The sequence below is a fragment of the Staurois parvus genome, unplaced genomic scaffold (assembly GCF_062004578.1).
Source record: "Staurois parvus isolate SC_StPar_1 unplaced genomic scaffold, SC_StPar_1.0 ptg000264l, whole genome shotgun sequence".
NCBI lineage: Eukaryota > Metazoa > Chordata > Amphibia > Anura > Ranidae > Staurois > Staurois parvus.
In genome coordinates this window covers 481,287-506,851 of record NW_028318060.1, presented here as the reverse complement: position 1 = coordinate 506,851, position 25,565 = coordinate 481,287, and the positions used below count along the sequence as shown (strand labels likewise).

General features: G+C 39.2%; 1 protein-coding gene across 5 annotated transcripts in view; it reads left to right on the top strand.

The window, feature by feature from the left end:
* Positions 1-215: 215 nt before the first annotated feature.
* KHDRBS2 (KH RNA binding domain containing, signal transduction associated 2) overlaps positions 216-25,565 on the top strand; it is a 457,209-nt gene continuing 431,859 nt past the window's right edge. For all 5 annotated transcript variants that reach the window (XR_016313303.1, XR_016313304.1, XR_016313305.1 and 2 more), the window contains exon 1: positions 216-555. Coding sequence is in view for 1 of the 5 variants with exons in the window: in XM_089681314.1 (XP_089537440.1) it covers positions 465-555 (91 nt within the window). In the remaining 4 variants the exon portion in view is untranslated. The remainder of the gene's footprint in view (positions 556-25,565) is intronic.

Here is a 25,565-nt window from a genome sequence, read left to right as displayed (position 1 = left end):
TCATTCAACCAATTACCTATGTTGCTACAGATACCACAAATCCAATTACCTATGTTGCTACAGATACCACAGAGGTTAAATGTCTTTTTCATAATAACAAGCATAGTCAATAGGAAGGTGACTATGGAGCTTTTTTTTGCATTGTGATCTTGACTGGTAGAACATTAAGTGCAGGCGGGGACCAGCAAGAACTGTACTCATCCAAAGGGATGCTGGGGATGCGTTCTTTCATATAACACATTGGAAGGGGAGAGAAGACAGGAAAGTGTTAGAATTGCTCCTGAACATCCTGTGGCGTTGTGTGTACAATCTGGAGTATTGTTGGTCCAAGTGTCTCAGTGCTCTGGCACCGCTTGTCCTATTTCATCCAAAGCGCTAGGACTACTCATATATCAAGGGCGTTGTAACCGGCTCAGCTGAGAGCTTTGCGGTTCAGCCTAACGCTGTCAGTTGTAAGCAGTGTTATGGAGCAGGAGAAATACTTGCCAGAGCTGATGGCAGAGAAAGATAGCCTGGATCCATCTTTTGTTCATGCAATGCGCCTTCTGGCTGAAGGTAAGAGGTTTACCTGTGGTGTCACCACTGCCTGCATATCTGCCTTAATGCAATGATACTGATATTGGTACAGATCAAAGACTTCTGCAAGAGACTGAGCAATTGTATAGAGGGGTACAGCATTTCTGGAGAGCTAGGTTACCAATCTGATATATAGAATTTTGGTAATTGAAAAGAACATGGCATCTGGATTATTAGAGACCGGCAAAGTTTTAGAAAATCCACTTAGTCATTGTTTCAGAAATTGAAGCAACCAACATTTAATCCTGTTGTATCAAAAACTCGACCATTCAGCTCTAGATAACGTTCAAATATATTTTTTTAACTGTATTGTGATTGTTCTCTGGTGTTAAATTGTTTATTTCTAAGAGCATGAGATATACCGTATATATTATATTTGTCTAGCTGTTTCTGATGCCTTCTTTTCAGGGACAGTCCAAGGTTTTGAAGCTTTGCTCTAAGGAATTATCTTTGCGGGATTTAAGTCTGACAAAGTACCCATCAGGGCTTTGACTTGGATGCTGAATGGAATTGTTATTGTCTCCTCTTACTTTGGTGTAAATGATTAAGGGGCTTAGAAGAGAGAGTTGCACAATGGTAATGTTAGGGGCTGTTCAGAATAAAGGCACAGTTATGCATGGTGTATTCATTGTGTGGCCAAGACCACAGGCACAAGCATGTCCTAGTCATTGCCTAGGCATGGCATGTAAACATTCCTGTGCTCTTGATAGTAGATCTCGAAACTGACACCTGTTTTTGGTTCGGTAGGTACACATCATTAGGTCCCCATGCTAAAAAAATGAGCACGTACTTCTTTGAAGTGAACACAGCATCTGTAACGAATGGTAATTCACACATAGGCACAATTTATAGCTTACACCTAAAGCACATGGAAGAGGTCTGTAATAGAATTTTCATCAGTACAGGCCAGACCTAAGTGCTTTGGTTCTGTGCATCTTTAGAAAATCACAAATGCTGTACAGGTATGTATGTACCCTTGGGGATGAAGTGAAGTGACCTATTAAAGTCCATTGCAAATGACTTCCCTATTATGTTAATAACACTTGTGCAACTTGTTGATTGGAGCTATTTTGTATTTGCAAAGTTAAATGGTTTATATAAGAAATGACTCCAGTTGAAGAAGGAAAGTATTGAGTATCCCGATACTGTTTTAGTTTTTTTCTCATATATTAAAGATTAGCAGTTTAAATTGAAACAATGGTTTTGCTCTCCTACTTCAAGCATAAACGTTTCATTATTTTAGAGTGTCAGTGGTGTAGATTTACCAAAACTGCCAAAACTGGAGAGTGCAAAATCTGGTGCAGCTCTGCACAGAAACCAATCAGCTTCCAGGTTTTATTGTCAAAGCTTAGCTGAACAAGGTGAAGTTAGAAGCTGATTGGCTACCATGCCCGGCTGCACCAGTATTTGCACTCTCCAGTTTTAGTAAACCAACCCCACTGTATATGAAAGTATAAGTAAAAATCATTTAAGTTATATAGTTACATAGTTACTCTGGATGAAAAAAGACAAAAGTCCATCCAGTTCAACCAAAAAAACAAGTTATAATACTATACCCACAGTTGATCAAGAGGAAGGAATATGTCAGTTAATAACATGATAGATTTCCCTTGCATCCCATGCGTCTCATTGTTGCACGTTGAGTATTATTTGGATTTGAAGAGTTTCTAATCCTCTATGACACAACTTAAAGTGAAATGATGATGCCTCAAGTGAAATATCCCAGTTCCAGAATGCAAAATTCAAGGGTCAATACAGTGAATGAGGATTTCTGATTGATTGTGCTTCTTCTTATTAAATATGTATGATAGGCAAAGTGCAAAGTAAAATGGCTTTGTAAAGTGCATTTCTTTATAGCAAACAGCTGCGCTTCTTCTGTTACATATTTGGTTGCAGTACAATGAAACTTGATTGGTTGCTTTGTGTTACTGTGTCTTGCACATAGTTACTGCTTTTGACCTGTTTATTAAATATGTATATTAAGCCTAACTTTTATATTGCACATCTCACCAAAATGGTCTGTTCTTGCTAACATATTAAATATATAGTAATGTTCTGTTTGAAAGTCACCGTGGCATAAAAAGGAAAACACACTTGGGTTGATTTACTGAAACTGGAGAGTGCAAAATCTGGTGCAGCTCTGCATATGAAACCAATCTGCTTCCAGTTTATTTTTTTTGTCAAAGCTTAATTGAACAAGCTGAAGTCAGACAATGATTGGCTACCATGCACAGCTACACCAGATTTTTCACTCTCCAGTCTTAGTAAATCAACCCACTGTATATGAAAGAACAAGTAAATATCATATAAGTTAATGACATGATAGATTTCCCTTGCATCTCATGCATAAAAAGAGTTCAAAAGATGTTGACTATCTCATCATTGTACATGGCTTACACCAGGGATGGGCAACTGTGGTCCTCCAGCTGTTGTAGAACTACAAGTCCCATGAGTCATTGCAAAACTGACAGTTACAAGCATGACTCCCAAAGGCAGAGGCATGATGGGACATGTAGTTCACCAACAGCTGGAGGGCCACAGTTGCCCACCCCTGGCTTACACTCATCAATCTGTGTTTGTGTGGATTAGAAATTTGATCATATTTTCTTATTTAACCAGCAGGGGGAGCATTTGTTATCTGCAAACCATATACATGCACTTGTCAGCTTAGGCAGAGCAGATGATTCTATACACAAAAGGTAAAGATGTAAACACTAGAAACATGAGGGGATCATGTTTTATAATACACATAAAACATTTTTTTCCCGTTCAGTAAGACTACATTTGTGTAAATATATGACTAGTAAACATTTATACGTAGTGCATACTATACCCTGTTTTGCAGATGGCAATAGTCTATTAATTTTATTTCATTTGTTTTTATATGATACTGCAATTTGGATTTAAACATGACTGTATGGATACTGTTGAAAAATGCTGATCTATTGGCATATACTTTTGGAAAAAGGAAACCCTTGTGAATCCCAAGGTTTAAAAAAATGGCATTACCCTGCTGTTGTCATTTGTAGCTGCTGACTGCAATTCATACAATTAAAGGTATTTTGATTTTATTAGAAAAGCATTGTTATATATTTTTATCACCCATCACAAAAAAGGTCCAAGCCAAACATTAACATAGTACAAATATGTACATTAATAATTATAATGAAATAAATAAACAAACAAGCACAGGCACAATAATAAAGAATATTGCATGCTATCCATAAACTGAGAAAAATAACAAAGTGTTTTCTAAAATAGAGTATTGTACCTTGTAATTTACATGTAAAATTCACTCATGTATAGTGGGAGGTAGTTTAAAGGGAACATGTCATGCAACAGGAGGGCATATAGCCTAGGCTTCATGGCTTACAGTATTTCTCCCAGCTTGGATAAACCCTTACAGATGTATATCATTGTATCTGACTTTCTGCCCTTTATAATGGCACCAGGCAGGCGATGTTGCAGTGAAACTGAGTATTTTGAGCCCATTAAATAGTATATATCTAACTCTTACAGAAATACATTTCTACATACAGCTGTGTGTGTATATATATATATATATATATATATATATATATATATATATATTTATTTATTTATTTATTTATTTTAGATTGTAAGGTCTAAGGAGCAAGACCCTCTGATTCATCCTATATTGAATGGTATTGTAACTGTACTGTTTGACCTCACATTGATTACTAAGTACTTAACTAAGTATACCCATCTATATTACTAGGTCTGCTGGAAACAAAGTATGTTGATAACATATTCACTTTAAACAGGGTATACTTCAAGATTGGTATTGAAAATCAGGGCTGTAGCTGAATAGATCAGTAATAGTTATGCCACAGGCATTCACACACATTTAGTGGTATGACTAGCTTGGTATAACAAGTATGACATTGCAGAGGGTATATAAGGCAAGCTGAGATTGCGCCTCCTCCAATTAACTAGTGTAAAGTATTTTGCTGCAAAGCACATCTGTCTACAATAAAAATGTTGTAAGCCATATAATGGGTGGTTTATTATAGTATGTAGAGGATGTCACTTTGCAAAGTAAATGTTTAAATAGCAAAAATAAAGCCATACCAAGTGATTACAACATATAAGATAAAAAAAATGTGCACAAACAGCTGTACTCACTGACACCCGGATACATACATGTCAGAAACTATATATAAAAAATGTGTTACACTTTTTGCTCTTTTCTTTAACAAATACAACTAATAATTCATCATTCCAAAGTAAATATAATCACATGTATAATTTGTACAATCCTATAAAATATTTATTGGTATAAAAATGACATAAAAAGCACCCATCATGTGAACAACAAGTATTGTCTTCAATGTCACAATTACTCCACTGCGCCTGTGTGCCAACAGTGCCAAAACAAAATCAAGTCCTCCCCACAAGGTCACTTACAAGAAGCCTAGATCTTACTGCATAAAAGGTCTCACAGTGCTTTATAAGGAAAAACATTTAGATTCCTGAACGATGGATGGATTTCTCCCTCATCTCAAATGTCAATGATAGCTTGCAATATGGCTCAATCGCACATATAGAGGAAGCACAAGAGAAACAGTATAGCTTAGTAACCCTAGGACAGCATTTATTAAAAAAGAAAATCAGGTATTCAGAACATTGGCAAGATTCAAACAGATCGCAAGACAGCCACCCATCTGAGTAGACGTGATGATGTCACAGCTAAACTCCGCCCAATGCGTTTCAGCTCAAAGGATGTTGTCCAGGGACCAGAGAGTAGGGGCCCTGGATAGCAACCCTTGATTGGGATTTTTATGTCACTTTTATGCCATTTAATATTTTATAGGTTTGGACAAATTGTACATGAATATAAGAAGGTAAATCCTCTGCAGAGGAATGAAAAAAAAACCAGGATTTTGCCTTGATTGGATGATGGAAGTGAACATTCACTTTATCAGCTAATAATTATGTGGTATTTTAGTAAATCAAAACCATAGTATAATGAATTATTTTACAAAATTGAGGCATTTGCCTGTTAAAAATGCAAAGAAATTACCGTATTTTTTGCTCCATAAGACACACCTGACCATAAGACGCACCTAGATTTTAGAGGCGAAAAACTAGAAAAAAAATATTCTGAACCAATGGACTGCAGACATGGTACAGGAGATGACCAGAGACTGCGGACATAGTACAGGAGATGACCAGAGACTGCAGACATAGTACAGGAGATGACCAGAGACTGCGGACATAGTACAGGAGATGACCAGAGACTGCGGACATACTACAGGAGATAACCAGAGATTGCAGACAGTACAGGAGATGACCAGAGACTGCGGACACAGTACAGGAGATGACCAGAGACTGCGGACACAGTACAGGAGATGACCAGAGACTGCTGACATAGTACAGGGGATGACCAGAGACTGAGGACATAGTACAGGGGATGACCAGAGACTGCGGACATAGTACAGGAGATGACCAGAGACTGCGGACATAGTACAGGGGATGACCAGAGACTGCGGACATAGTATAGGAGATGACCAGAGACTGCGGATATAGTACAGGCGATGATCAGAGACTGCGGACATAGTACAGGGGATGACCAGAGACTGCTGAAATAGTACAGGGGATGACCAGAGACTGAGGACATGGTACAGGAGATGACCAGAGACTGCTGACACAGTGCAGGGGATGACCAGAGACTGAGAACATAGTACAGGGGATGACCAGAGACTGCGGACATAGTACAGGAGATGACCGGAGACTGCGGACATAGTACAGGGGATGACCAGAGACTGCGGACATAGTACAGGAGATGACCAGAGACTGCAGACATAGTACAGGAGATGACCAAAGACTGCGGACATAGTACAGGGATGACCAGAGACTGCTGAAATAGTACAGGGGATGACCAGAGACTGAGGACATGGTACAGGGGATGACCAGAGACTGCGGACATGGTACAGGAGATGACCAGAGACTGCGGACATAGAAGCAATAAACATTCAAGTTTCCATATAAATCATACTTATAACAGTATTTAGTAAATAAAATCTAAGTACTGTCTAAAGTCACTTTAGTTACTTTCTGAATTAGTTTACTTCTACTAGTGACTCCTTAGCACTCAGTGCCACTGTATTGCTTGCTGAAATTCTGCTTCTTTCTGTACAGGATGCTAGCTGGCACTTTAGTATACTCTTGGTTAAGAACATCAGTTAGTCCTAATTTTCTTAGACATTATTATTATTATTATTATTATACAGTATTTATAAAGTGCCAATAGTTCGCACAGCGCTGACATTCAGTTTAAGATATTTAAGCCATGATTGTGCCAAAGCTGACACCCCTCCCTCTCGCTCCCCACTCTGGAAAGGAAAATGTTAAATATTAGCAGTGGTTTGCTTTACGTCAAGCTTTATTCTACAATCAGGATCACTTTGAGTTTATATATATAGAGCATAAGCAATAAGAAGACTAAATAATATTAAGAGATAGCATTTTCATAAATATGTTGGCTATTAAGACTAGATCATAGGAAAATGAATGTGTAGACCTAGTTGATAAAGCATATATTTACAAAAGTGGAGGGTTACACTTACTAAGAATGTTTTATCTTTATTTCAAGGTACCTACTACTGATTAATTGTCAGAATTATTGATGTTGTAACTATAGCAAAAAAATTTATGGAATGGTAAAATCCCCATGAAGTTTATTTTAGCTGCCTTTATCCTGTTGGATATTACAGTAGGAAGTGAGAAGAAATCTTTCCAAATGAGAGAATAAGCCCTTTTAATCCTAGTACACACAATCAGAAAATCATACAAAAAATACCACTTTCTAAGCGACTGTTTGATAATCTGATTGTTAGTACAAAGCTTTCATCAGGAATGATTAGAAGGCATGAGCATGAAATATTTCATGTACGATACCAGATTGTATGATTTTCATTTAGTTAGTATCGCTTTAATCCAAAAATACAATACATTACATTACTTCAGAATTTTTTTTCATACAAGAATTTTCATAACTTTAGTAACCTCTTCACTTTCAATATGAGACTAGCAAGCAAAAAAGTGGACAATCATTCATCCAATAGATATTCTCATCAGGTGTACAGAGCTTTAGACAGCTGCGACCCTCACTTTTTGTTCTGGTGACAACCAAAAATGTTGAATTTCCTATCACGTTCTGTTCTGGTGATAATAGTCACTAGGACAAACAGAGTAAATCCACGGGTAAAGAAGACAGGGGTTCTCAATGTTCTCTACTCTACCCAAAAAATGTCTACTAATGTGCATTACTTTAGTCACTTATAGGTATAACCCCAGGTGTAAGAAATATTCATTTGCAAGGCCGGATAACATAAGTTTGATTACATAATGTGTTCAAATGTATAGTTTAAATATTGAATAACAAAACTTTTTCCACATTTATATCTATTCAGTGGACCTTTTAAGTTATATTATAATCAAGATTTAAATTTAGAAAACAAGGGCTTCCACTTCTCTTAACCATTCCAACTTCGATTTTACCTTTGGGTTTTCATCTGTGTTCCATTATGGAGCATCCAGAAGGGATGCCCGGCAGCCATAATCAGCTTGAAATCAAGTGCATTAATATAGAAAGTGATGTTTTCTTTTGGTCTGAGAAACATAATTTGCAGAAGGTTCTTAACCTGGAACATAATGAGCAGGAGAGTTTGTCATACGTGAACTAGAAATAATGTGCAAGATTTTCCTCATTTCAGCATTGACAAGTATGTTCTCTACCTTACCCCCTCACAGTAACCAGCTCCATTTTCTTGAAGGCCTTCCTTTCTGCTGGCATTTTCCTCATTTATCAAAAGGGCAATGACGCAACTCAAATGCATTTTGCAGTGAAGTTGCACCATCCTGGTGCTAGGCTCCACTCAATAGCATCTGACATATAGGAGGAATATACATGGATCACTGCACACTCAGTGTTAAAAAATAATATTACTAGCAAAACGTAAATAGTTTTTGACATATAAGACATGCAAAGCCTCTACTACCAAAAAACTATGCACATCGTTCAGTTTCATCTATGTTAAAATTGAAATGTGCCATTTTTGGCAAACCTAGTTATTGAAACGCACCGGTCAATTTAAAACAAGCAATATAATATAAAAATGAAGTTTGAAAGGGAGGCATCTTGCATTTTTTGCAATTATTGAAATATGTAGCTTATTTAAGCAGTGTCCTTCCTTTACTAGTGATGAGGATATATGGGTACAGCAGAAGCTGCAATTCACGGCACTAGGTAGATGTCAAAAATTCACCTGGCATACACCTTGAATAAGTAAAAGAGTTATTTGGACCTAGCACACTCAGAACCCAGGCTCTATCCTAAAACCAGGGTGTCAGGAGCGGTGTTGACCCTTTCTTCATGGATCACGAACACAACCCCAACCTTGCTACAACCATTTGAGTTGTTAGCTGGTGTTGTGCCAGGGCCCTCTCATGGGAGTTGTGGTTTAGCTGCAAGCTATCCCCAGGCCACCCAACAGACACTTGTGGAGGTAGGTAGGTGCCTGTTGCACTGGAGAGGTGGCTGCACAGGGCAGGTATTTGGCTACTCAGTTGGCTAGGTGTACTGGAAGGAGACTCTATGAAGTGATATCAGGATGAACAGGTTTTAGACTGTAACAGCCTGTAGCAGAGCTGACTGGTAGCAGAGTGGCTATAACAGGACTGAATGGTCATAGGTGTAGCAGGCACACTGGTAGCAGACTGCAGTAGATTAATTGATAGTGACTGTAGCAGGCAGGCTAAAATGTTAGATGGAGCGTGGGTGCACTGGCAGGTGGTATCATGACACAATGCTTGAGCAGGGACAGCATCTCCATCTCCATTTTAAAAAGGCTTGAAAAAACATGATGCAGCTATGACACTTCAGGTAATACTCACACATGTCAGAGCCACCAGCACTAGATCATGGAGGGTAAGTGACTGTGACACTGTGTTTTCTGTCCACTACCCACTTTTAGAGATGATCGAATCGAACCAGGCGAAGTGGAATTCGATTCGAATTTCAGGAAAAATTCGATTCGCGTCGAATCCGAATATTAGCCTACTTCGGGTGCGCGAATCGGATTTTTCCCGATCAGCCGGCAAAAGTGTCCCTGCAGAGAGCTCCGCTATTTCTGACAGTTCTCTGACAGTTCCTTCACATGTACAGCGGTTGAAACATTGTATCTATTTGTTTCCATTTAGGATACAGATGTTTTTATTCGGAAACAGATACAATGTTTCAACCGCTGTAAATGTGAAAGTCAGAGAACTGTCAGAAATAGAGGAACTCTGCAGATACACTTTTTGCCGGTTTGGAATTATTCTTATTTTCATCCTACTTCTTCTTCTTCTTCTTCTTCTTCTTCATCCTCATGCTCAGAAGAAGAAGAAGAGGATGAGGATGAAGAAGAAGAAGAAGAAGTAGGATGAAAATAAGAAGAATTCCAAGCCGGCAAAAAGTGTATCTGCAGAGCTCCTCTAAGTGTATCTGCAGAATAGAGGAGCTCTGCAGATACACTTTTTGCCGGCTTGGAATTCTTCTTATTTTCATCCTACTTCTTCTTCTTCTTCTTCCTCTTCATCCTCATCCTCATCCTCTTCTTCTTCTTCTTCTGAGGATGAGGATGAAGAAGAAGAAGAAGAAGAAGTAGGATGAAAATAAGAATAATTCCAAGCCGGCAAAAAGTGTATCTGCAGAGCTCCTCTATTCTGCAGATACACTTAGAGGAGCTCTGCAGATACACTTTTTGCCGGCTTGGAATTCTTCTTATTTTCATCCTACTTCTTCTTCTTCTTCTTCTTCCTCTTCATCCTCATCCTCTTCTTCTTCTTCTGAGGATGAGGATGAAGAAGAAGAAGAAGAAGTAGGATGAAAATAAGAAGAATTCCAAGCCGGCAAAAAGTGTATCTGCAGAGCTCCTCTAAGTGTATCTGCAGAATAGAGGAGCTCTGCAGATACACTTTTTGCCGGCTTGGAATTATTCTTATTTTCATCCTACTTCTTCTTCTTCTTCCTCTTCATCCTCATCCTCATCCTCTTCTTCTTCTTCTGAGGATGAGGATGAAGAAGAAGAAGTAGGATGAAAATAAGAAGAATTCCAAGCCGGCAAAAAGTGTATCTGCAGAGCTCCTCTATTCTGCAGATACACTTAGAGGAGCTGTGCAGATACACTTTTTGCCGGCTTGGAATTCTTCTTATTTTCATCCTACTTCTTCTTCTTCTTCTTCTTCTTCTTCATCCTCATCCTCAGAAGAAGAAGAAGAGGATGAGGATGAGGATGAAGAAGAAGAAGAAGAAGAAGTAGGATGAAAATAAGAAGAATTCCAAGCCGGCAAAAAGTGTATCTGCAGAGCTCCGCTAAGTGTATCTGCAGAGCTCCGCTATTTCTGACAGTTCTGTGACATTCACACATCCATACAGCGGTTGAAACATTGTATCTATTTGTTTCCATTTATGGAAACAAATAGATACAATGTTTCAACCGCTGTATGGAGGGAATGTCACAGAACTGTCAGAAATAGCCTATTTCTGACAGTTCTGTGACATTCACTCCATACAGCGGTTGAAACATTGTATCTATTTGTTTCCATAAATGGAAACAAATAGATACAATGTTTCAACCGCTGTATCTAGGGAATGTCACAGAACTGTCAGAAATAGCCTATTTCTGACAGTTCTGTGACATTCCCTCCATACAGCGGTTGAAACATTGTATCTATTTGTTTCCATAAATGGAAACAAATAGATACAATGTTTCAACCGCTGTATGGAGGGAATGTCACAGAACTGTCAGAAATAGCGGAGCTCTGCAGATACACTTAGTGGAGCTCTGCAGATAGATACAGCGGTTGAAACATAGGCTATGTTTCAACCGCTGTATGGAGTGAATGTCAGAGAACTGTCAGAAATAGCCTATTTCTGACAGTTCTGTGACATTCACTCCATACAGCGGTTTCAACCGCTGTATGGAGGGAATGTCACAGAACTGTCAGAAATAGCCTATCTTCTCCTTCTCCTTCTCCTTCTCCTTCTTCTCATCCTTCTCCTTCTTCTCATCCTTCTTCTCATCCTTCTCCTTCTTCTCATCCTTCTTCTCATCCTTCTCCTTCTTCTCATCCTTCTCCTTCTTCTCATCCTTCTTCTTCTTCTCATCCTTCTTCTTCTTCTCATCCTTCTTCTCATCCTTCTTCTCATCCTTCTCCTTCTTCTCATCCTTCTTCTCATCCTTCTTCTCATCCTTCTCCTTCTTCTCATCCTTCTCCTTCTTCTCATCCTTCTCCTTCTCCTTCTTCTCATCCTTCTCCTTCTTCTCATCCTTCTCCTTCTCCTTCTTCTCATCCTTCTCCTTCTCCTTCTTCTCATCCTTCTCCTTCTTCTCCTTCTCCTTCTTCTCATCCTTCTCCTTCTTCTCATCCTTCTCCTTCTCCTTCTTCTCATCCTTCTCCTTCTCCTTCTTCTCATCCTTCTCCTTCTCCATCTTCTCATCCTTCTCCTTCTCCTTCTCCTTCTTCTCATCCTTCTCCTTCTCCTTCTTCTCATCCTTCTCCTTCTCCTTCTTCTCATCCTTCTCCTTCTCCTTCTTCTCATCCTTCTCCTTCTCCTTCTCCTTGTCCTTCCTCATCTCCAAGGGCATTTAAATTAAAGGTACAGTGTTCTGCACTAATTTAAAGGCTCTCTGAAGCCTAGAAACCCTTTTAATAAGTTAAATTCGTAGCGAATTAATTTGCATCGAATCGAATTTCTTCCTCAAATTCGGCGAATCAGCCGAATCGAATTTTTGAATAATTCGCTCATCTCTACCCACTTTCTTACCGGTCTCGATCAGCAACTGAGAGGGTTCCAGTGGGTTCTTGCTTTATTGTGTAAAAGTGATGCATGAAAATTTAGAGTGAGATCCCTTCTCTGTGACCTACTTGACCAAAATAATGTCTTAAGAGCAAATATAAAATATTGCAGTTTGCTAGTCCTTAGATACAGTAGCTGCATTAGTTTCCTTTTCCCTGCTTTATTCTTTTCATCTGGTGATAATGCTAGTATCACTTATCTTCCTCTGGGGTGAAAATGCTCACTCGCCAAGGAGAAGCACTGTTACCCTACAGCAGGGCTACAGAACACCTTCATATAGGTGACAAGGGAAAAACTCATACTGCTTGAGACATCATTGCAACACAGTCAAAGGTACAAATTCACTAAGCTTCTAACAAGGTCAACATTTTTTTTTGCAGTTATTAAACAGATATAACAAAATGCTTTCAATCTTTTATTTATAGTATATATAAACATCAAAACAAAAAAGTCATATTTTGCAGCTTACCAGGCCTTAGATGTGGTGGCTGCATTAGTTTTCCTTTTTTCAGTCTTTTTTTATATTTTATTTTCACCTTTGGATCCTGCAAATAACGCATTAACAGCTTTGAAATGTAAAAAAGGATCAAATAAAGGTTAGAACAGTATTTTATGAAATAAAAAACATAGTGATTATTCATGGTATACAGGGCTTTAGTCAGGGATGTATTTAGACATCATAATTTTCCAGGCATGACAGACTGGCAATTCCATTTGTGTATTGTTGTTATTTTAGTAAAAACAGCACAGGTAAAGAAAGAGGTGGCTCACTGGAGTAGAAAAAAGAGCATACGTTTGGCTAAAGAAGAGATGGAGGATAATTGAGCTCATCTGTAGTCCTCACTTTATGCAGGGCAGCTTACAATTACCTGAGGCTCCCTCCTTGTCTTCCTGTTTCCTTTTCAACTTCTCGTTCCCTGCATTTGCTCTTAACCCTTTCACTGCCACTGACATGGCATATAGTGGCAGCAGCAGGGAGTTTTACAAACACTATGTAAATCTGACAAGCTGACTGCAGCCAGATGGAAGGGATAAGGAGGCTATACAGCTGCTCAGTCCTTTCCAAGCACCACTGGTACATTTGCCCTCCCACAAGCATGCCTGCCATGTTTCCTGGGCTGTGCACTGCATTAGCTTCAATGGATAGCAGGTGAAACATCAAGGGTCTACTACACTCATGATGTTTCATTAAAGAGAACCTCCCACATTAAAAGTATCATATAGGGGACTTGTTGCCCCTTCTGTGATAGAAAATAAAGTTTGTTGAAAAAAAGGAGTGAAAAAGTTACTTAAGCCCCCCAAACATCCCCCCCCCATGCACATATGATCATAAATACAGGTGTCAGGAACGCTTACGTATGGAAACGTCCACTGCACTGCACATGTTATATATTTCCATTCACGCTGAGTTAGAGCAATAATTCTATTCCATGTTTCAATGTAAACTCTAAACTAATGTAGGGGTTTAAAATTGTTGTCTATGGCAAAGTTTGGGTACCAAAGTTTGTTGCCATTTCACAGTTTTAAGGCTTGATAAGCTGAGTATCTATTTACTCAGTGCAACCTAATCTTTTATGTTTTAAAAAAAAAAATATTGAGGAATATATTACATTTGGGTGCCCTAAAACTAACTTTAGAGTATTTAATGAAATATTGCATTTGTTTAATGTTTGTGTGATGTTTAATATTGGCACTACTACCATTTTGTTCTCCAGGATGTCTGCTTTCAGAAAATATAGAATGTTTTGGTGATTTTAAGGCATCTTCAAGCCTAAATTTATTTTTTAAGTCTGCAAAAAAAAAAATGGCTGTGGCAGGTTTTATTTATAGAAGTGTCTGAATGAAGTCACGGAGTTGAGTCAGATTGCTTCTCCATTCTCCTAGTGTGAAGTTTTTTGCAATATGACTATTTTTTCACTGTAGTTTCCAAGTTAAAGCTAAAAGGCATTTGATACATTATATTATAGTATTTAGAAGGCCAAAGGTGAAAATTAAATCTTATACTAGCCACAAAAAAGTATGATAATTTAGTGAGATGTCATGAGATGTCATTTATTGGATGGTGGTAGCAGTGATTAGCAGTAGTGGTTGTGCACTGCAACCTTTTGATTCACAATGCCGTCCCAGAGATCACATCTTCATCAAATGATTGCTGGTACACAAGGTCAGACAGATTCCTCTTATAACTTCTGCTACAGCATCCACCCACATAAATACTTGCCTACTGAGGATCTGATGCATTTCTTGTGGTTTCCTAGTAATTGATTTCTTTATTTCCTAAGTGAAATATGTTGGTCTATGAATTACATAGTGTAAATTCTTAATTAAACTAAAAGAATTTCTAGATAGTATGTCTCACTGAATGATTGTGTTAAAAAGGCTTAAAGTGATAGTAAAGTCCTTAAAAAAAAAGTCCACCTGCAAGTTAATGGTATAATGTGCTAGTATGCATATGGTATCAATCATTTCCCATAAGATATTGGATATGGGGGAGGGCAGTTCATCAACCAAAGAGATATAGTGGAGGTAACCGTGAATCGCTCTCTCTCTCATCCAGTAGGGTTGAATGAGTGGGCAGGACCACCAAATGTGCAAGAGAGACCCCAGGTCATTATCACATCGCCAGCATTTGGGAGAAATCACCAGTGAGATTTTATTAAGTAGAATTATAGTTTTATACCATCGTGAGAGAATTTTAAACCATTCTCCTGTGCAGAGATATTGACTGTACCCTGCAGGATTTAACAAGCTTTTTCCCCTATGGTGATAAATTTCATTTAACAGTGCAGCCAAGTTTTTCTGCTGTTTTAATAGATTTTTACTCTTTCCGTCTCTTATTTTTCTCATTTTCACATGAATTTTCTCTTATAGATTGCCATGTTCATATATGATCAAGCTCCATCCTTCTCATTTAACTTTGTAATGGATCTTTTGCATACATGTGCACATACTGTTCATGACATATTATATCACCTGTAGGTTGGAAAGCAACATTTATGCTACTACGTATATATGATTTTTCTTTTCATACTCTTATCACTGTAATTAATTGATATAGCCTATTTTTCTTGACAACTGAATCCTTTCAGCAAAATATAAGGTTGTTAGGGTTGTACATCTAAATTGCATTACATATGTTTTAAAAGCTGTTAGACTCTGCATTATGATTTTTTTCTTATTTAATACTCTTTGACAGATCAGCTTTAGTTTCTGATTTTGTTGCTAAGAAAAAAATTTGTATTTGTTTAACACATCTCGACAAAATTGATATTGTTTTCTGGAATGCTTCTGCAGAGAATGTTAAAGCATTTACGTCAATTTTTGCCCTACAGACTAGTTCACACTTGTGGCAAAAATACTTACAGTAAAAACAGGCAGTTGAGTGACAGGACTTGTTACCCTCACACAGCAGTCAATGGGAGTTGTACACATGCCACCGCAAAAATTATACCCTTGTAGCATTCGGAAGTACTGCAGCCAAATGCCATTCATTTAAGTGAATGGGGCCACGTCACAACCACTCTGCAACTGTGGTGTGGTGGTTCGTGCTTTTGAGAGTTACAGCAGGCAGAGAAGAAGTGGCATATTGCCTGCAGTGTCCTTGAATAGTATTAAATCTGCTTTCCTTTTGAAAGCTTTGTGAATAAACCATATTTTACAGTTTTACAGTTGGGTTTTCCTTTAACCCCTTCCCCCAAAAAGGGCATACCCTTATGTACTCTGGTTGAAGCAGATATACCGGGGCCATGGATACAGCTGCAGTATTGTTTTTGTATAGCTGGCGAAGCTGAAAAAATGTAAAAGAAATCTGAGCAGCCAAAAATTTGCTGGATTGCTTTTACATGTGACAAAAGGGGGTCGCACCCCTCCCACTGCCTTTAGCTGCCTTCCCGGGTTCTCCAGTCCCACCTGGGACTAAAGCAAATGGTTCTGCCGGCTTACCATATATGTGACCAAGGACTGGAACCTCCACGATCATCTCTATGGTCTAAGAAATTGGAAGCACTGCATATTTTGTCACCTCTAATAGACCGCAGATGTCTCAGTAAAGAGTACCTGTCACTGCCAATGCTATCACAAGGGATGTTGTTTATCCCTCGTGATAGCAATAAAGTTGATAAAAAAAATTAAAGAGAATGTAAAAACAAATTTAAATTAACTAAAATTAAACAAAATAATATTAATGAAAAAATGTAAAGTGCCTCTGTTCCCCCATGCTCATGTGCAAAAGCAAATGCATATGTAGGTCTCGCATGCATACGCAAACGGTGTTCTCACCACACATGTGAGGTATCGCTGCCAATGATATAGCGAGACCAATAATTCTAGCATTAGACCTCCTGTGTACCCCTAAACTGGTAACCTGTAAAGGTTTATAAAGAGTTGCCAATGGAGATTTTTAAGTTCCGTAGATTGGCACAGTTCTGTGATCATGCGCAATTTTAAAGCGTGACATGTTAGGTATCTATTTACTCAGTGTAACATCATTCCTGCTGAACTGGCCACATTTCAATATGTATATAACCAGCTTAAAGCGGAGTTCTGCTCACCCTGGCAAAAAATAATAGTCAGCAGCTACAAAAACTGTAGCTGCTGGCTTTTAAAAAACAGCCACTTACCTGTCCCTTGGTCCTGCGGTGTGTCCCCTGCAGCCCATTTCACCGGCCATCCTGTATTCCTGGAGGCCGGCATCTTCAGTGTGGGCACCCGGCTGTGATAGCTTGCGGCTTCACAGCCGGGTACCCACTGCGCATGCGTGAGTAGCACTGCGCTTCATGAATGGTCCTGTAGTCTTCTGGGACCTGTCACATGTCCCAAAATACTACAGGGAGGGAGGGAGGGAAGGAGGACACCTTCCGTTTCCGATCGCCTAGGCGATCAAATCGGAAGTGGGAGCGGGTACCTGTCAAATTTGGGTACCCGCTCCCCCCCTGCCCCCCAAAGGTGCCAATCCTTAATGGGAAGCGGGGGAGCAGTCCTTAAAGCAGAACTTCCCCTTTAGGGTGGAGCTCCGCTTTAAGACAGTAAATATGCCAGACAGCCAGTAGGCAGCAATATACTGTATTACATTTTCATTTATGGGTTTGGATACGCTAACCCTAGTTGGAATTATATGCCATTTAAGTTCCCTTCTTAGGAACTTCCTTTTACAGGGTCACAATGCTTTTCCAGTCTCCCATTTGCTCTCTTGTCTCATGTGCTCCTGGTGTAGAATAATATGAAAACTATTTGAGAAGCCACATTCTGCTTTTTTCACTATCAAGAAAATCACCTCGAGCAATGACAGCAGCCACGGCAGAAGTGCATACATGTTGACAAGTAGTAACTGCAAGGAGGCTAGGGGAGATCAGCAGTGTACTGTAAAAAGGATGAAAGAAAGGTGAGAACAGTATCTTAAAAATAGAAAATCGCAAAAAAAACTGTATGACACACAGGGCTTTAGTCAGAACTATATTTAATTATCATGGTGCCTTGCTGGTTTAAAAAAAAAAAGGCAAAGAAAGATGGTTTCATGGTCTCCAAACTATAAAATGCATGTCATTCCACTTAACTCACACAGACCATAGGCAAGCTTAATCATCTCTGATTTCAGATTAAAAAAAAAAAAATTCTTGCAATGTTTCACGACATTAACCATGCTACATTGTATGATGTGAAAATTGACCTGACAGTATTAAATCCAAGATTAAAAATCTAATATATTGCAGCTTACCAATCATTACATGTGGTGGCTACGTCAGTTTTCTTTGGCTTTTTTCCCTTCTGTTGTCACCTGGTAATCGGGCCAGTAACACACCTCCTCTATTAGAGTGCCCTCAGTCTGAATGAATAAATACAGGATCTGGACAGCAGCATTGCTAGTCTAGGGGGAGGGGAGAATTAAATGTACCAGCAATTTTTAATACACTAACAAATTAGAGCCAAGCTCCAGCAAACACTTTATAATTAGTTACAGCAAACAGTTTTTTTTCCCTTTTGGGATAAAGGTTTTACATAAATTAATAAAAGCTGATCATTGTAAGCAGCCCTGTCAGTGTTAAATGGTTTGTCTCATGCCTGTAACTGCAAGAGAGTCTGTTCTTTTGAAGAACAACAGATTTACTGGTTGGATCACCAGACAAAAATAGAAGAAGAAAGCCTTAAACAAAGAAAATGAATTCAGCCATCACATCTAAGAAGTGATAGGCTTCCTATAAATGTAGTTCAGCTTATGGGGAAGTCACAGATAGGAGTTTGTCGTGGACACCATGTTTCTTTAACAAGTGTTGTTGCAATTTCAACACCACAGTTTAACTAAAGCAGGATAACCAAAGCTGTATAAAGAACTCTGCTGCACTCTGGAAGGATGACAAGCAAATCAACATTTGATATTTCCTTTCCTATAAAGTCTGATTTCCCACTAATATGTTCCCTCTACTTTTCCCTCTCATGTTAGTGTTCTCTGTCCTCAAATTGTCCTTACTTTACCCCATCATCTCCTACCCACAGTTTATATATTTCACCCTTATTCCTACCCTCTCCCTTTCACTGCACCCATCACCTCTTTCAAATACTGAACCCATATGCTGACACAAACACCAGGGCAGTGAAATATGTGTGCTTATATACATCCTGCTTCCATCTTACTTTCCTCACCCTTCTTCTTCTCCTAATCTCTAGGGACATTTCCACCAATCCCGGCTCTCAATTTTCTAACTGCAAACCCCATGTCCAGCACCCTTCCTCCTCTATCAACAGCCACAATCTACTCAGTTTAATTTCTATCCTTCTGCTTCCAAAATCCAGCCCCCTCAATCTCATGTGCCCTCTTCAATGCCAGGTCAGTCTGTAACAAGCTCACATCTGTACATGACCTTTTTTATTTCCCGTTGCTTTAACATACTTCTCGTAACTGAAACTTGTCTTCAAGATTCTCTTGCTGCCCTCTCTCAAGGTGGCCTCACTCACCCAGACCTAGTGGATGGAAAAGATTTGATTCCTTTATCCTGTATTCATCTGTTTTCTCTAATTTCCCTGAAGATTGCAAGGATCTATCGGCCTCCTGGACCAGTATCATGCTTTTTTGATGACTTCTCTGCCTGGCTACCCTACTTTCTCTCCTATGAAATAACCACTATCATTCTTGGTGACTTTAACATCCCTGTTAACCCCTTTGCGCTTAAGGGTAATACAAATCTTAACGCCTAAGCACAATTTTGCAACTTTGACATGTGCAAGCAAAACCGTACATATCATCACAACTGCTTTGTGCATCCAGGTGGATTATACCTTGTTATTTTCAGTACAAATTGGGCTTTCATTTAGTGGTAAATAGTAATGGATATCTCCTGATTTGTTTTTTATTATCACAGGAAAACTGGCCCAAAATAGTAAAAAAAATTGTTTTGTTAAAATGTAGCTGTATATTTCTTGCTACTACCATAACCTACTACCAAAGAACAATCCAAAATAATTTCTTCTGCTCCTGATGATCGCAGCAATACCACATATGTGTATGTTAGTTGTTGTTTGTACCCGTAGTACGGCCCAGAAACAGTGGCCCTGCCACTAATTGACACTAATTTTTATTTAAAAACTAAAAAATGAAATCCCGGCCAAAGAAAAAAATACTGACCCTGACCTTTGACCATGACCTTGATCCAAACACTAACCCTGGAACTGACCTAGATCACACCTTGATGGAGGTATTTTTTTTATTTTGTATTATTATTTTTTTTTATTTATTTATTTATTTTACACACACTGGGTTTTTTCCCTCTCTGAAAGGACAGAGAGAGATACAATGTATCTCTCTCCTCCATTCAGAGAGAGGGAAAACGCGGGGTGAGCTTTACAGTGACTGATCACTGTGATAGCCAATCAGAGGCTATCATAGCGATCAGGTGACATGGAATAGGGTTCCAATCGTTAGACCTTTCAGTGAGACCTCGGTCTTTGTGCTGGTAGCACACCATGTGGTGCACAAAGACAGGTACGCAAATATATGGGGCCACATATTTGCGTACACTCAACGTGAAGGGGTTAATATTAATTGCCCGGCTATAGCTCAGCTTCTCCACTTAACCTCATATTTTGACCTAACACAATTGCTAAAATACTTTTTCACAGCACTGTAGTTAGACCTGTTTCAGGTCTACCTGTGCTTTCCACATCAGTTTCTATTTAAGAGTGAATAAGAAACTAGTGCAGTGTCTACACCCAATGGACAGAGGGAATGTCTACGTTTTCCATATAGAATTAATCGAATTGAAGGCGAGTTTAGGAAAGACTAACAATATGATTGTGACAGAGAGATAGAGCACATAAAAAAGCAAGATATCTTTGGAGAGAATAGTTATAAAAGAGTAAAATGATTCTGCTGCCTTTGCTCCATGATACATAAACATATCCATGTGTCTAAGAAAATAAAAACAAGAGCAGTAGCTGGAGAAAAGTGTTACTATTCACTAAAGACAGTGATGTGATCAAGGATTTTGTCCGGATTCAGAGTATCAATTCATCCATCAAATCAAATGTATAGAACTATTTGGAATGTATGGAACTACCCTCAAGCATATTGTTCAGTGTTCAGCAGAGAATTGAATGCTAACAAAAGCAAAGGCATACAAGAAGGCATTAGTGGAAGGATGTACTGATAAAGAATAAAGCATGAGGACAAATAAAGAATTATAAAGCATCTATAAACATTCAAGCATATCTTAAAAACTCATGTTTTATATAGCTGAACAATGTGCTAAGGACAGTAGAAGGAATCCTTAAAGAAATATGTGAGGGAAATCCAGAAAGAACAGATAAAGACCAAAGAAGTAATGGAACAAACTCGTGAGGGGGAATACCTAAGAGAGCATGTAGTAGATTGAGAGCAAAGAACAGATTAGACTGGGATACAACTGTACAGAAAATATTACAAAGTGACAATAAACTTGCTGAAAGATGATTTTTGATTATAGATATTACTAGTTAAAGCGTTATTAAACTCCAAACCCAAAATGTAATAAACTGCAGCTTACCAATCACATGTGCTGGCTACATCCATTTTACTTTTTGGGCGTTTTCCCCTCTTTTTAGGCTGTTTTCACATGGTGACCTGGTCAGTAATCCACCTCCTGTATTAGTGAAACACCACTGTGGGGGAATGAGCACAAGACACAGCAGACATCAGCATTGTCAGTCTTGAGGGGGGTGGGGGTGGTAGTGTTACATGTATTAACAGATTGTAATATAATAACAAATTGAAGCCAAACGCCAGCTAACACTTTATAATCAGTTACAGCAAACAAATCCATCCAGGAAGCCAACTGGCCTCATGCACACTGGTAGCCCCAGTGCATAAGACTCCAGTGATTAGGTGCAGTTGGAAGGTGCAGAAGCCCCGCTGCTACAAGCCTGTAAACTCTATGAGAATCTTTGGGCTCCTGCAACTGGATGGGCTGGAGGGTGCTTCAAACTGTATTAATGTTTAGAGCAGTAGGTACCCATGGACAAATGTCTGGCATGCAGACTACTTGCAAACCAAACATTTGTCCTTGGGTGCATACTGCTTAAAACGTTTGGAGCACTTGGTGCACTGTCCAGCCTCCTCTAGCTGCAGCAGCTTTCAGCCTCTAATAGAGTTTTACAGGTTTCCGGCAGAAGGGCTGGACGGAGCATCTGTGCCTTTCACCAGGCTGGAGACTCATGCACCCAGTGGTGTATTTAGGTCTTGTGTTGCCCTAGGCAACACAAAAATCGGACCCCCTCTGACTGACATTGACCAACAACACTCCTGCCCCCCACCCGGAGAGAAAGTCACTCACCTTTACAGCTATGGAAATCCCTGGGAACGAGAGTCGGGCTCTGTATACACCATCAAGCAGTCCGCAGCTTCTCTCAGCTCCCATCTGGTCACTATGCTGCAAGTTTCCTTTCTTCCAGGGGGCGGTATTGCCCCCCTGGAAAATACAACCCTAGGCAACTGCCTGGTTTGCCCTGTGGTAAATACGCCCCTGCATGCATTGGGTCTAAACATTCAGTGTGCATGAGACCCTATATTTTTGGAGGAATTCTGTGTTTTACATGAAGCAATTTCCTAAATAGGCCACTTGTTATCTCAATAATAAAATAGATGACAGTCATGTAGCTTCATGACTCTTTTTAATTCAAGATGAGGACATAGTAAATAATCTTGTTATGCATATATTTCTGCTCTTTTGATAGTTGGGCAGTTTTATGTCTTCTTACAACTGATGTGGTAGAGGTGTGATCTTCCAAGTCCTGTAAGTTATAAATAGAGTAACTAGAAGAAAAGGGCATGCCTAGCAGAGCGATAATTGAGGCACTGTAGGAAATGACTGCAAAACTGAGAGAGCTGCTTTAAAAAAGGTTATTAATGCTGGTACTTTCATTTTAACAAAACGTGGCCCAGGATCTGTCAAAGAACATTTTAATAATTTAAATGACTATTCAGCTGAGGGGAGGAAGGTTTTAAAAGAAAATCTGCTTTGTGTTATTTTGTATGTTACCAGTGACACATGCCTAAATGGTAAGATAATGCCATACTTTCTCTGGCATATATAACCTCCCACCCACGGCTTATCTCAAAGTATATATCTCACATTCTCTATCAATTACCTGAAAACTCAGGCGAATCATGCACATTTTTCCAAGTACAGCGCCTTTTGCATTTGTGAACATTCTGATCTTTGTATTTCTATTCTAGCACAATGGCTGAGGGGCCTTTTGTCAAAGAACAGTATGTTAATCACAGCGGAAGACTAATTAAGAATTGCCATGCGACTACAAATGGCTTTCTCAATAGCCCTTATGTGATCATGGGAATTTTTTTACAAATGCGAACCTTGAAAAGCTGACAGATAGCTTTAGCAATTTCAAATGATTATCATTTTTCATTTAAGCATTTGCCTAGCCGAAACTGGTTATATGATATACTGTTCCTAATTCAGTTACATCTGTAACTTCATATTAGGTATTTGTAGAAGCATTATGCACTTAGAGGGAAAGATAGGGAAATGGAGGTACCATCCATGGCTGCCAATTGTTTTGTGCACATATTATTTACTCATTCATGTAAACATACCATACATATCATCTCAACATATTATAAGAAAAATGAACACAGATGAGTGCTAAAACAGCAAAAAAGTGTGTATCAGTCAATTTTATACAGACTTTGAATTGTAATATTTTACAATGTAGAAAACTCACAGATTAACCACTTTCGGGCCTCCCACCCGCAATGTACTGCGGACAGGTGGCAACTACAGATACAGCGATGTATGGGTAAGCCGCTGGTCTTTTGTCAACACAGGGGGCGCTGCACACCCAAGCGGGCACGTAACTCTACCTCCCACGGCTGCTGTGTCCAGCGGACACAGCAAAATGAGCATGCCGGTGACCGGGACCCGGCAGTCATGTGATCATGTGGTCCACAGCTCTCACATGACACATGGGGCCAATCACAGATCAAAATTATGTTGAAGTGTCATAACCTTAACTCATTCATGACAGTTCAAAGCAAGCTTTGCATTGCAGAGCAATGATCTGCATTGCTCATGCAATGCAAAGTGTAAAATTATTGAGAGAATTAAAAAAAATTTTTTTTTAAGTACTTGCCACCTGTCCACCAACAATGTGTGGGCGAACAGTGGCTCTGGGCAAAGCAGCGTAATCTTATGCCGCTTTCTATTTCCAGGTGTGCGTGTGCATGTGTGCGTCCCTCGCTGCCCACCATGTAATCCAGGGAGAGAACGCGATACCAAGTAAAAGCAGTACATTTTACACGCACATGTTAAATTTGCACATTTAACATTTGATCGCCCCTATTAACCCTTTGATCACCACGTCACCCAGCCAGTGCCATTAGTACAGTGTCAGTATATAGAATTTTTCACTGATCACTGTATTCCTGCCACTAGTGACATCAGATAGCGTCAGGATCAGTTATCGCCCCTCCCAGCCAGAATCAGATAGCATTAGATTGCCCACACACTATAGATTGCTGATCAATATATTGATCACAAACAGAACTATACTAGTGCCTCCTCTGTATAGTGTTCCCAAAAACACAGTGTTAGCAGGATCAGCCCTGTTTGATTCCAGCACTAGCGTTTAGCCCCTCTGCTGTTTTTCATGGAAGATTTGTATGAATTGATTGTGGGACAAAACAATTTATACGCACAACAATACATCGCCGCCCACCCAAATGCAGCTCTTGCCAGACAATTTGCATGGAAACCTATCACAGTTTCTGAATTTAAAATGTTTTTGGGCTTAAACCTCAACATGGGCATTACAAAAAAGAATGAATTGCGGTCATATTGGTCCACAGATCTGATTCATCATATGCCCATGTTCTCTGCTGTTACATATATGTGACCCCTTTTTGGAAAGTAGACAACCCATGGTATTTGCTAAGAGGCATGATGAATATTTTTCACATCATTTGTTGCCACAAGTTTTTGTAAAATGAAAATTTATTTTTTCTTCTCTTTGCTTCTTTTTCAAAACCCTGTGAGAAAAATGATATCTGCAAAATACTCACCATGCCTCTTATCAAATTCCTTGGGGTGTTTACCTTCCTAAAAAGACTCATTTGGGGAGGGAGGGGTGTTTGTACTATCCTGGCATTTCAGGGCCTCCAAAACTGTGGTAGGTAGTGAGGAAGTGATATGAAGAAGTACAGTATGCCCTTTGAAAGCCTGGAGTTGGTCATTGGATTTCAGGCTCTTGTATGTGGCTAGGCTACCAAAAAGTCTCTCACATGTGGTATCCCCATACTCAGGAGAAGTAGCAGAATGTGTTTTGAGGTGTTATTCCACATATAGCCATGGCATGTGTGAGCAATATATCATTTAACTGACAACTTTGTGTAAAAAAAAATTAAATACTTTTTTTTGTCATTTTCCAAAAATTTGTGGCAAAAAATAAAATGTTCCATGGACTCAACATGCCTCTCAACAAATTCCTCGGGTTGTTGAGGGTCATTTGGGGGGGTTTTGTACTGCCCTGGCATTTTAGCACCTCTAGAAATGTAGGCAGTCAGAAAGTAAAAGCTGAGTAAAATTCCAATATATATACCATAGTTTGTAGACGCTTTAACTTTCACACAAACCCATTAATA